Source organism: Pinus tabuliformis, chromosome X (genome assembly GCF_031772625.1).
Source record: "Pinus tabuliformis cultivar Carrire ecotype Pingquan chromosome X, CPIR1, whole genome shotgun sequence".
Classification (NCBI taxonomy): Eukaryota; Viridiplantae; Streptophyta; class Pinopsida; order Pinales; family Pinaceae; genus Pinus; species Pinus tabuliformis.
The window spans coordinates 444,064,293-444,078,374 of NC_142308.1; the positions used below are offsets into that span (position 1 = coordinate 444,064,293).

At 33.9% G+C, this 14,082-nt stretch overlaps 1 protein-coding gene across 1 annotated transcript; it reads left to right on the forward strand.

Moving 5' to 3' along the window:
- The first annotated feature begins 8,157 nt into the window (after positions 1–8,157).
- LOC149140485 (glutathione S-transferase F10-like) lies at positions 8,158–9,459 on the forward strand. Its single transcript, XM_089446428.1, has 3 exons — positions 8,158–8,382; positions 8,672–8,720; positions 8,823–9,459. Exons 1-3 carry the CDS (start codon positions 8,233–8,235, stop codon positions 9,266–9,268), a joined length of 645 nt encoding a protein of 214 aa, XP_089302554.1. The 5' UTR covers positions 8,158–8,232; the 3' UTR covers positions 9,269–9,459.
- The last annotated feature ends 4,623 nt before the right edge of the window (positions 9,460–14,082 follow it).

Consider the following 14,082-nt stretch of genomic DNA (forward strand, 5'->3'; position numbering starts at 1 on the left):
AGGGAAGAGATGTAAAAAAAAATGGCATCTCATTCAATCCCATATCAAACTAGACTTCTGGTTGCTTTGGACTTAGAGAGAAATCAAATGAAGTTCTCACTACAACACCCACTAGCACATTCATTACCTTCACACTCTTAATTTAAGGCTCTAGACATTTCATTAGACTTGACAAGTGTACCTCTACCATATGAGATCAACTTCCACAGGAAAGTGGGAGACATGTTGTACAATGAGTTGAATAGAAATGCAATGACAGTTAGCAAGGCTAAGAAGCTGCTAGAGAAGGCTGCAACAAGGTTAAAACAAGAGAGAGCTAAATCCAGATCTCTACACATGCAGAATGAGAGCTTCAAAGAGCTGATAGACAAGTTGGGAGTAAATCCAGAAGACAAAGCTGCATTCGAAGCCCTTCTCCAAAGTTCATAAGAAAAAATACAATACTTAAGACAAAAACTGAAGATGCCAACTAGTAAGCATGTGAAATCTAAGGAACTCGCATAAGTGGAAGAAGAGAAAGAAATATTGGCAAAATAATTGATAAAAAGAAACAATGAGATAGTAGCCCTTAATAAATATGCAACAAAACTTCAGTTGAGGATAGATGCACACATTTGTGTAGTGCTTGTGCCTGAAAACCCCCAAAATCCCACAGAACAACTCACCAAGACCCTCACCAAAATAGAGCTTTCAAAAGGGAAGCTTAAGAAGGTGTAGAAGGATTTGGATACTACCCCAGAGAAACCTAACACAGAAATAAAAACAACTTGAGATAGCCAGGACAAAAGCTAACCTGATCAGTAAGAACCTACAGGTGACAAACCAAGAAATTTCTGAGCTAAAATGCATGCTGAAAGGAAACATGTCTCTCCTACAGGCCAAGCAACTTTTATGAGATGAAATCATAGCGGAAATGAAAAGAAATTGGGAGTACATAACTCTAATGGATGAACAAAATATTTTAATCAAGTATTATGAGTTTTTCATACTAGTTGCTAAAGAAGATGGTGAAAACAACTCCCAAATTGCAAAGTAGTTCATTTAGTTTGTAAATGAAAGGCCACTCAGTGAGTTGAGGCCAATAGATGTTGTGGATAGAGTGCCTGTTATCATGGATATCTCTAAATTTGTCTAGAAGGAGGATGCCAGAGTCAAAGCTGAGGAATGTGTAGAGGTGGTACTGAAAGATGTGGCTACTTTCAATGTTGAGTTTGATGAGAGAGTTGGGGTAGGTTTTCTTAGGTGATGGGATCTTGTGGGAATTCTAATCCCATGGACACAATATAATAGTATGTTAGTGGAGGCCAAGAGCAAGGTAGATTCCTGTCATGAGAAGACTACCACCCTTAAAGGTAAAACAATGGTTAACTATCTCAGAAAGGAACTTCAACTATTAAGGTTGGTAAATACCTTGTTCCGCCCTAGGTTGAACTATACAGGGGTCTCGAATCTCAAAATTTCATATCAAAAATTCTTTCATGCTCCTCTACCAGCTTCAACATTATGGAAAATGTGTGAATAGTTTGTCAATCCTCCTATGCTCTAGATCATTAACCCAACTCTATTTTATGTAACTATTTTATTTCAGAAGAAATAATGTCAATTAGTTATAATCGGTTAGTACAACTGTGCCACTGAGCAAGCTGATATTTTGTTATGATGATTCAATCCCAAATCAAGAAAGAATATTTTATAATGGACTCTCCCTCTGAGGCCCTATTAAAATAGTTCATGATACAAAATGAGAGGTTCAAAATTTTGGTTTTCCAAGAGAGAAGCTCTACAAGTTGTCAATGAAATGTATGCTCTATGGAATATTAATGAAAGTTTTTAGCAATTCTAGCTCATATAAATGTGCATTATGTATTCCTTCTTATGTTTGTTCCATATCTTCTCACTCTTCTTCTAAGAATACATGTAATAGCAGCTGCTGGATATGTTTTCATGGATTTATGGATTCATCTAGCTCTAATGTTGATTAAAGATGCCTATAATTGATATGAATTGTTATCCTTAAAATGCGCTCCATGTATCTTAGGACTTCAATGAAAAATATTCTTAATTTTAAGCCCTATGCATTGGTTTTATTTCTTCCTTTATTATTTTATCCGATATACTACAAATGGCATATGAAATTGCATGTGCATATGATGTTGGCCACTAGAGCTAGATATTAATGCTTTTGTGAGTTATATTTGGCATCCAACTTTGTATTTCTCCTCTTAAGGAATGTTTTGAATCAATTTCATCTCAAATATGTTAAATACTGAAGTGTAATAGAAAATATCAGCAAATCCTTAAAGCACTCATTAAGATGTCCTAGGCACTGGTCTCCTTTCAACCCAAAGGTTGTCTCTAGGAGCTACAACAACACCAAAGGTTCCTTGATCACCTCAAGAATGCTAAGGCTCCAAGATTTAATGTGAAAATGAACTCTAAAGGTGTCGATTAAATAGATTTGATCGAATTAGGGTTTATGACGTGCAACCCTCTACTTTACTAATTCCTACCCATTCCCCCCACCCCTCACCTCCTGATTCCTTACGCCTTCCACATCCACATCCTTGGTTCCTGCAACACTACCTCTACACCACTCTACATTCATCTACACTTCTATCAGCGTGTCTTTGCACCCTTTTGGTGCAAATACTAGTTTTAAAATGTTACGAATATATTGGTTTTTCGAATCAATTCAAGTTGACACCACACCTAGTTCTCGAGTTCTTATTATTTATGCAGTAGGACTTTGAACCACCCATTGTGATTCTGAGCAACGAGGCTCAACATAGGGCATTGTGCTCCAGAATAGTTTCTAGATATCCTCTTATCAATGAGCAAGCAGTGAGGGTAGAATAGATCCATAAATACACCCATCCCACCTAGGCATTCACAGGTTCAATTTAGAATGTCTAAGGTAGCTTTCCAAAATTTTATTTATCAAAAAATTATATTAGAAAGTATGAAAAAACAATAATTTATATATTAAAAAATATTATAGAAACTATATATTTAAAAATTTGCAACTATAAAAAAATAGTAAGTTCCTCATTAAAAAATGTAAATTTGATATTAAAGAATTATAGAGAAGGATAAGTTCTATATTTAAAAACTAGCCTAGATCAATCTTAACTCCGGACCTATCGAGTGCCGAGAGGGATCAAATATCTCGAGGTGAAAACCTCTTTTTTGAGTGTAAAAATTGAGGAAAGGTTTGCATATCAAGAGATTTGATCCCTCGACGCTTGATAGATCGGAGTTAAGATGGATCTAGGATGGTTTCAGTTGTGTGCGGCCAAGGAAAATCTATCGAAGGTATGATTAATTTGATCACTAATATGTAAATACATCTAATATTAATAATCTCATTTTAAATATGCAAAATATGTCTGAGATAAATTTGGTCATTTTAATTTTAAATTTGTATAGTTACCTTAGTTTATTGAGATGATAAATATTATTGATAACTTTTAATGATGAAATGAATTTTTTGAATGCAAAGTGAAAATGTAATAGTGTTGAATGATAGAAAATGTGAATAATAAGAATGTAGTCAATTACAAATAGTCTTCATTGTGATCAATCTCAAACTATTTTCTTCTACTATTCTTATTGTCACCCTTGTTAGTTTTGTCATCTTTTCATATCGATTATATGAAAAGGACAGTTGAAATCGTAAACCATTTAAATATTTAGCTCGAGATGTTGTAGTAAACATCATACCTTGTCTCTCTTGCTCTCCAATATTAATAAGTTGAATTAATATAACACAAAAATCAATGTACATTGCCAATAATTTTTGTGCTTACATTGAAATCAATGCACATTGTTAATCCAATCACTTTAAAATTAATGTACCATCATACATCTAATTACATCAAATCAGAAATCAACATCTACACTAAAATAAATGCATCTAATGCAAGCAATCAAATAAGATTAGAAAACAACTTCTACACTAAAATCAATGCATCTAATGCAAGCAATCAAATAGGATTAGAAATCAGCATCTACACTCAAATCAATGCATCTAGTGCAAGTAAGAAAATAGGATTAGAAATCAACAACTACACTCAAATCAATGCATCTAGTGCAAGTAAACAAATAGGATTAGAAACCAACATCTACACTGAAATCAATGCATTTAGTTCAAGCAATCAAATAGGATTGGAAATCATTTACAGTAAAATCAATACATCTAGTGCAAGCAATCAAATATAATTAGAAATCAACATCTACATTGAAATCAATGAATCAAGTGCAAGCAATCAAGTAGGATTAGAAATCACCATCTACACTGAAATATATGCATTTAGTGCAAGCAATAAAATAGGATTATAAATAATATACATTGAAATCAATGCATCTAGTGCAAGCAATCAAATATCATTAAAAATCACCATCTACACTAAAATCAATGCATTTTGTGCAAGCAATAAAATAGTATTAGAAAATGCATTCTACACTGAAATCAATACATCTAGTGCAAGAAATATTATTCCCTCTAGCCCCCCTCCATCTATATATGTATCTCCCTCCATCTCTCCTTCTTTGTCTCTCTATCTCAACCCCCCAAACACACATGCTCTCTCACTCTATATTTATCAATCCCTTTGTCCCTCCCTCCCTCTTTCCATATCTCTCTTCTTCCCTCTCTTCACTTTCCATCAATATCTCTATCTCCCTTTGTCTCTCTATATCACCCCAAAAACATACACTTTCTTTCTCCAATCTTATCTATCTATCCCTCCCTCCTCCTCTCCCTTTCTATCTCCCTCTCCCCTGCTTCTCCCTCTTTCCTCCTATTTTCCTTTCTCCCTCTCTCTCTCCATAATCCTTATCACTCCCTCTCTCTCCCCCTCATCTCTCTTTCCTCCCTCTCTCCACTCTCTCACACCCTCTCTCTTACTTCCTCTCCTATCTCTATCTCCCTTTGTCTCTCTATATCACCCCAAAAACATACACTTTCTTTCTCCAATCTTATCTATCTATCCCTCCCTCCTCCTCTCCCTTTCTATCTCCTTCTCCCCCGCTTCTCTCTCTTTCCTCCTATTTTCCTCTCTCCCTCTCTCTCCATATTCCTTATCACTCCCTTTCTCTCTCTCTCTCTCTCCACATTTATCTCTCTACATATTTCTTCTTACCTCCCTCTCTCTCCCCCTCATCTCTCTTTCCTCCCTCTCTCCACTCTCTCACACCCTCTCTCTTACTTTCTCTCCTACCTCTATTTCTCCCTCTCTTCACCCTCCAAATTTGTTACAATATCCCTCCCTCTCTCCTTCTCTCCCCCTTCTCTCCATATCTCCTTCTTTGTCTCTTTATTTCACCCCCAAACATACACACAATCTCCCCATCTCTCCCTTGTCACTCCCTCTCTCTCTCCACTTCTTACTCTCTATGTATTTCTTCTTCCCTCCCTCTCTCCCCCTCCAACTCCATCTCTCTCTCCCTTTATCTCCTACCTCCCTCTATCTTCCCCCATCTCTCTCTCTCTCTCTCTCTCTCTCTGCCCTCAAATCCTCTCTCTTCCCCCATCCCTCTCCTCCTCTCTCTCCCTTTCTCTCCTACCTCCTTCTCTCTTCCCCCATCTCTCTCTCTCTCTCTCTCTCTCTCTCTCTCTCTCTCTCTCTAACTATGTTACTATATCCCTCCCTTTCCTTCTCTCTCCTTCTCTCCCCCTTCTCTCCATATCTCCTTATTTGTCTCTTTATCTCACCCGTAAACATACATGTTCTCTCTTCATCTCTCCCTTGTCACTCCCTCTCTCTCTCCACTTCTTATTCTCTATGTCTTTCTTCTTCCCTTCCTCTGACCCCCTCCAACTCCATCTCTCTATCCCTCCCTCTCTCCCCCTCCAACTCCATCTCTCTATCCCTCCCTCTCTTCCCCTCCAACTCCTTCTCTCTCCTACCTTCCTCTCTCTTCCCCCATCTCTCTCTCTCTCTCTCTCTCTCTCTCTCTCTCTCTCTGCCCTCCAATCCTCTCACCATCTCCCTCCATATATCCTTTTTTCTCTCCCCCCTCCATCTTTGTGTCTCCCTCCCCCTCTCTTACCCTTCTCTCTCTCTCTCTCTCTCTCTCTCTCTCTCTCTCTCTCAATTCCTCATCTCCCCTCTCCTTCATTTTATCTCCATCTCTCCGTGGTCACTCCCTCTATCTCTCCACCTCTATAACTCTGTCTTTGTTCTTCCCTCCCATATATATCTAGAGTTAATATATATCATGACATATTAATATTTATTATAATATAACCAATTTAATATTGTATTAATCCAAAGTTATTAAATTTAATAATATTAATATTATAATATATTAATATGAATATTAAATTTAATATAATAATAATAACCTTTTAATATTAATATTAGGGTTAATAATGATTTTTTGCATGGTATTTGGCCCATAGGCTTCACCCAAATAAAACTTATTTTTTTGAGTCTTCGTAAATATAAAGTGGATTATGGACTAAATATAAAAAGAGGTTTTATTTATTTACCATACCTTTGGTCTATTTATATTTTTATTTATTTACCATACATCTTTTATTTACCATGGTATTTGGTCCCTAGGCTTGGTATATAATTATATGTTGATTTATAATCCTATTTGATATATTTTGATTTATTTACATACATTTTTATACCTCTTTTGTATTTATTTATTTACAATACTTGTTTTATAAATATAGTATTTGGCCCATGGTATTAAAATGGTATTTGGCCCATAGGCTGCACCTAAATAAAACTTTTTTTGAGTTTTCTTAGATATAAAGATGTTTATGGAGTAAATATAAAAATATGTTTTATTTATTTACCATACCTCTAGTTTATTTATATTTTTATTTATTTACCATACCTATGGAGTAAGTTTAAAAAGAGGTTTTATTTATTTTCCATAGCTCTAGTTTATTTATATTTTTATTTATTTACCATACCTCTTTTTTGAGTTTTAGTAAACCTCTTTATATTTTTAAATTTATATTGTGTTCATACATAATAATAATTAGATTGTTTTTTACGTGAGATCTACCCCATATTTGGCTGTAGAGCGCGCAATAAAAATAAAATAAAATTGGTCTATACGTTAAAAAATGTTATAGAATTTTTATATTAAAAAAAAGCAAGTATAAAAAATAATAACTTTCTCATTTAAAAATGCAAGTTTGGTATTAAATAATTACAAAGAAGGGTAAGTTTTATATTTAAAAACTTGTAAAAATTTTAAAATATAATTTTCTCATGATAGTCATTAGCAGGTTTGGAAATAGCCATTATGGGTATTGTTGTCCACTACAAAACTAGGATGGTTGTTTTAGAATTCAATGAAAGAAATTCATTTATGTAGTTTAACTTAAAGATTAACTTGTATATATTTATTGTTGAATAAATTTGAATCTAAAAAAAATAGTGATTAAAATATAAATTTGTTAGTATGTGGAGATTAGTTAAACTTATTTTTAATATCCAATATTTCATTATTCTAAATCGAAATTCAACTTTAAATTTTTGTAATTTATTTTATTAAATTTTATGTTTTTTCATTTTGGCATATTATTTTATTTACATGTATTCTCAATTTGCATACTAATAAATGGGAAGCATTCTCTTTTTATTATTTTAATGTTAAAAATAAGTAAACAAACCTGTCTCCAAAAAAATCATTTCAATTTTTTAAATTTTAGAAAATAATAATAATATACTAATTTTTATAAAATGTATATTTTGGAATATTTTTATGTATTAAATTATACACATTAAATTTTTCATGAGAGAAATCAAATTGGGTAACTTTGACTGAAACTGCGACAGACAAAATTCTTTAGTCACTGCAGCAGTCACCAATTTTGGAGATAGCATAGTTTTCTATGATAGGTAGGGTAGCATAGAATATGCCATAGTATCTGAATTAATAATTGATTGCGTGCTCACCACGTATAAATTTTTGAAATAAAATAAAAGGTCATACATATCGATTACGTTTAGGATTAATGGAATGGACTTCTGGGCCATCCCCACTACGAATATAAATATATATCCACAGGCTTGGAATGGACTTCTAGGTCATCACACTACGAATATATATATATTCAAATCCCACATGCTCGACATCTCTTCTGCAGCAGTTGAACAGTTCTCGCCTCCGACATTATTTAAAAGATCGCTTTTCTTCTGTGAACCGCCCATCAATCCATTTTGCATACCTTAGCGGCTGTTTCAGAGGGCATCATATTATTTCATGGCGACGATCAAGGTACTCGGCTATCCCTTATCCACAGCCACCAGATTGGTTCTTTGCTGTTTGGAGGAGAAGCAAGTTGATTACGAGCTCGTCGTCGTCGACGCCGCTGCTGGTGCTCACAAGCAACCCCAATATCTCGCTCTCAATGTAAGGAAAAATTATTTATTTTTATTTAGATTTCTAGTAACATATGATTGTTTTAATGTTATAATGGTTTAGTAGAGAGATTTGGTCCCATTTAAGACCTAATCCTGAGTAAGATTCTGGTTGAATGTGGAGATTTGGTCCCTTCATGTATCGCGATCTGATCTAATCTTGAGTAAAAAGTAAAATTATATATACCTGAGAACTACTCTAAAAGTTAAATCGAAAAGAAAAAAAACTATTTTGTTGTTAATCAACATTTTCCCTCCGCCGTTTTCTTGTTGTGCTGCAGCCGTTTGGACTTGTGCCCACTATCCAAGATGGGGACCTCACCTTATTCGGTAAATTTCTACACATCCCCCATAATCTAAGCATAGGTTTCTTTCACGTTTATATTTCGTTTCCAGAGGGAGATCTGATAAACAGTTGGTGATGAGTAACAGAATCGAGAGCCATCGTAAAATATTTGGCCAAAAAGTACAAGGGCCAGGGCACTGAGCTGTTTGGAAACAGTCTGTCGGAAGAAGCCCTGGTTGAGCAGTGGTGTGAGGTAGAAGGACAGTCTTACAATTCCCCTGCTTTGACCATATTGTCTCAAATCCTGTTCGTCCCAAAGAAGGGAGGCACCACAGACGAAGCATTAGTGGAAATGAATGTGGAGAAGCTGGTAAAAGTGTTGGATATTTACGAGGAGAGGTTGTCAAAGAGCAAGTACTTGGCGGGTGATTTCTTCAGCTTGGCGGACCTGCAACATCTGCCGACTACCCACTACCTGGTCACAGATTGCGGAAAGGGAGATCTGATATCGTCGAGAAAACATGTGAAGGCCTGGTGGGAAGACATCTCAAGTCGCCCTGCGTGGAAGAAAGTCTCTGAAAAAGGTCCATAATGAAGAGAATCGACTGTAGAGTCTGTATGGAGCAGGCAGACAACCAGGGCTAGCTTAATAAATAAATATATTAGATGGGTAAGGCAAATCCTATATTATTATGACTTTCATATTTTCATTTCATAGTAAATGAAAGTCATGCATGTGATAGGTTTTGCTATATCGCAATGATCCGGATAAAACTTTCAATACTTTGAGTGGATTCTCTTCTCTTTTCATGTGTTAGGTTTTGACATATCGCAATGATCGGGATAAGACATTCATTACTTTTAGTTGACTTTCTGATGTAAAACTTAGTGTTTGCTATATAAAAATGATCAGGATAAGACTTTCATGACTTTTACATTTGCTTCCAGTTTGGATGATGCTAAATTATTGTTATTTTATTTTGTTTCAAGAATTTTTTAATATTTATTTTTAATTTATTAAAATGATATTAAATTATATATTTAGTTACCACATAGTTTAAGAGAGTTTCAATAGCTTTCGAGATGTAAATAATTTTTTTATTAATAAAAAAAATAAAATTAACATTATTAAAATTAAAATATATTTGTATGAGTTTTATATTAAAAATGAGTATGGTTCTCTCTCAAAATATATCACAACAAAAAGTCTTAATAATTTAAGTTGAAAATTTTATGTTAAAGAGTTATTTCTTTTAAATTGTCTATCTTATATTTAAATTAAATTTAAATTTCAAAATATTTATCATATTATCAACTTTCTTAGATTCATATTAAATTTAACATTTAAAATATTTTTCATTTTCTTTATTGGTTTGGAACGATTTTCTCACTACTTTCTAAAAACAGAAATAAAATGTTAAAGGATTCATAGTAATCTCTTACCTTCTTAAGGTCTGATAAGTCATTTCCATTAAACCATTTTTGTTTTTAATGGACATTCTTCATCATCATCATCTTTCTTCTATAACATAAATAATAAACCTGTATATATCCATCCTAATCACAAATCCAGTATAGAGGAATCGCATCTCTTCTACAAACCTCTTTTAGTGGACATTTAATTGTATTTAGTTATTTTTATTTTTGTGTATATATTTTTCAATGTAATTTTGACATATGTAATGTGTAATACATTAAATCTAACACCTGCACATCACTTCCATATTGGGTTGCAAAGCACCTCTTGACACAAAAATTTACTTGTAATTAACTTGTAATTAACTTTTGAATAATGGGTTGTTTTATTATAGTTTTTCTTTTTCTTTTTTAATTATAACATTTTATGAATATCAAAATATAGATAGAAAAATATATTTGATGATATAATATCATAAAAATTTCGTCAACGTATTTGTTTCAAATATAACTAATGTTATTATTCTTACTTTAATTATTGTGTTAAGAAATAAAGAGACAAAAGGGATGCTACCATCTACTGTCTAGTGCATAGACTTATAAAAGGTCTATGTATAGACTTATAAAAGGTGTATGTATAGATTTATTAAATGTGTATGTCCAATCATCATTGATATCAATAGGTGTTTAGATAATAATAGTAATAGTAATTTTAATTCAAATCACGATCACTACTTCACATTTTTAGGCAAGGGTTTTTTTCATGATTAAGGGATGAGAAGTAATGGATAAGGTTCATATTAGAATTTCAAGTAATTTTGGTAAATGGGAAGAAATAAATAAATGTTTGAAGGATGTAAGTTAATTATGAAAAGTAAATATGTAATGGGATATACTAAAAAGGAAATATGCAAAAGGTATATTAAATAGTGGTTAATAATTAGACTTTCCAAATAATAAAATGGGCAAAATAATTTCTAGTTGGTTGAATTAATTATTATTAAAACTTATAAGTCTTAAAATCCAAGTTTTTTGTTTAGACACAAACGTTCTTATACTCACTGCTCTTGACAACTATGTGTTGGTCACAAATTTAATTATTTTCTCAAATTTTCCAATAACTAGGACAAGCCTGACTTTTAATAGTTGAAAAGCTTTAAAATAAAGTTATGCCATGGCTTATTTCAGAACAAAGGAAGAGAAAATTGTTTCAATATTTCTCTTCTCTTCTCTTGAAAATCCCCATCAAATAATAGAATTATTCCTAGTATTTATTTGCATTCTTGTGGCCTGATAGAAAAAAATTGTGATTTTCTTTAAAGCATGAAGGTGTGAGTAGATACCATCGGAAAAAATGAGGACATCATCTAGAAAAAGGAGGTGTCTGAAAGATAAGCGGGGGTAATTATAGTCCCCTTAAACCTATCCCTTTGAACTACTTGTAAAATGAGCCTAATTAAGTCTTCTACCACCAATAAAAAAAGGAGAGGGGAGAGTGGACAACCATATCATAGCCCTATCTCACCATGAAAGAAGGGGGAGGCCACCCCATTGATCAGGAGGGTGAAAGAGTATGTGCTAATATGGTTCATGACTCAAGAGACAAAATAATGAAAAAACCCTAGATGGATTAACAAAAGTATAAGGTATAACCAACTCACCCTATCAAAGGCATTTAAGAAGTCAAATTTAAAGAGTAAGGATTTTTGTTACTTTATATGAATGGAATGTAGACCTTTGTGGATAATTCCAATATCATCATGGATTTTCTATCTAATAGAAAACCAAATTGTTGAAGGGAAACGTTTGCAAAAAGGACCTCCTTTATTCTGAGAGAAATGGTCTTGGACATGGTTTTGTAGATGAAATTATAGAGAGAAATAGGTCTGAATAAGTCAAAAGAATCAGCAGAGTTATCTTTAGGGATGAGGACAATAAAATTTGAGTTGAAAGGGGTGATAATTTTCCAGTGGTACTTGAGTATTTAATGGTTGAGAGGAGATCATCACTAATGAAATCAATGCGGTTAAGGTCAAAATCAATCAAAATTCCATCTAAACCATGGCTTTTTCTCCTTTATTAAAATTGTGTGGGACTCTTTCAAGTTCTTGTCTTGTGACCTCAACCACTAGGGCATCATTTCCTTCTTGGTCAATGAAATTGGGGAACATCCTTGCTACAACCAAGATCTATTCAATGGTGGTTGTGTTTTGATGGTAGAAGATAACTTTGAATTATGAGCAGCCTTATGCAACAATGTCCATGAAGGAGGTAGCTAAGGAACCCTTAGAGTTTTTAATGCCCATGATTTTGTTGGTAGCTTTTCTATGATTAATCACACAATGAAATAATTTTATATTATCATCAATTGTTTGTCATCAAAGGGAATAATTTTCATTTTCCATTCCTTCTCCTTGTCTAAAAGGATCTTCCTCCTAGATTTTTCAATTTCATAAATTCTATCCTTCAAGTTCTTAGGCACCTCTGAGGAGGTTTACAAATAAAAAATGGATTAAAATACCAGAGAGGGCCTTAGAGTCTACCTCCCTAATTTTTTTCCCCACTCGATAATGATACCCTTGATCACTTAAGATTTTGTTGGAATGGTATTGTTGGGGATTCCTCTATGTATGAGGAGAAGTATGACCAATTTGATTTCAGTAGATCTAGAAGGGAGGGTTCTTTGAGTTGAGAGGGATTTGATTTGAAAGGACTGGGAGGTTTAACAAGAAAGGGATCCAATTCTAGAAAAAAATGGGAATGATTTGAGTCATCACCCTTCGAGGACCACTATATGATCTTGAGATCGATGTCAAGAAGGGAATCTAAGATAATGAAACAGTCCAAATGTTTGGAAATTTTAGTTGCACCATATATGTTATTTTTCCAATTTGGAAGAAGTTTGGGAGGAAATCTGAGAGAGGATCTAGTTTGGCAGAGTTACCTTAGAATCTAGAGTTTCCAAACATGGAATTTAAATCCCTTCCTATAATAACCTTTCCAAAGTTGAAAATAGGAAGAGAAGAAAAGGAGGTCCAAAATTTCTTCCTCTCAATATAAGGACCATATAGAATAACACAAAAAATGACATGTCCAAATCAAAAGAATGGAGGTCAAAAACTAAACCCGAATTGATAGACCAATCAAAGGAGATTCACATCTAAGGGACATTCCAACTAGAGATAATACCTATCGATCTTCCAACTACATCTATTTCCAAAAAATCCCAATCCAAAAGGAGATATTTAATTATGCTTGGGGCCTTATCCCCTTCCTACATCATTTCTTAGAGAAGAAAAATGTAAGGAGAGTGTAGTTCTATGAGTCTTTTGATTTCTAGTCTTATTAAGGGGTTGGTAATACCCTTTCAATTTAGTGAAAGGAGATGAAATTTACAACAAAGAGAGGGATTGATGCTCTAAGAACCCTTTGAATTGAATATTTATTTCCAAGTTGAACTTTGAGAGAGGCTTGGCTCTGAGCCTTGGAGAGAAAATATTTTCATCCTCTTTAACAATTTGTATGGGAGGTTTTTCTACTAGAAACCCCAAGCCCCCACAAATATCTAAAGCTAATAAGTTAGAGGAAGTTGAGAGAGGGGTAGAGTAGAATGCCCAAAAGAGTGATAAAGGTGGGTGGGTAGGGTTATAGAAGGTGGGATAGGGGGGAGCAAAGGGAGAGGTAAGACAGGACAAAGGAAGATGAAAGGGATGGGGAGGAGGGAAAAAGGGAGAAGAGGGGAAGGGGAATAGGTGAAGAGATTCCAACTAGATGTTTAAGCATACTAGTAAATATTGTCCCAAAATTGATACAAGGAACTAAACTAGTAGGATTGGAACCATCTAAATGACAATCAGAAATGGGGAGAAAATATGGTAAAAATCGCATCACCTAAGGAGGTGGCCCTTCTAAGGGTTTTTTGTTACATATTTTGCTAATGGATTTTATCTGAGAGAGGACTCTGAAGGCATAGTTGATTCCAGAAGAGGA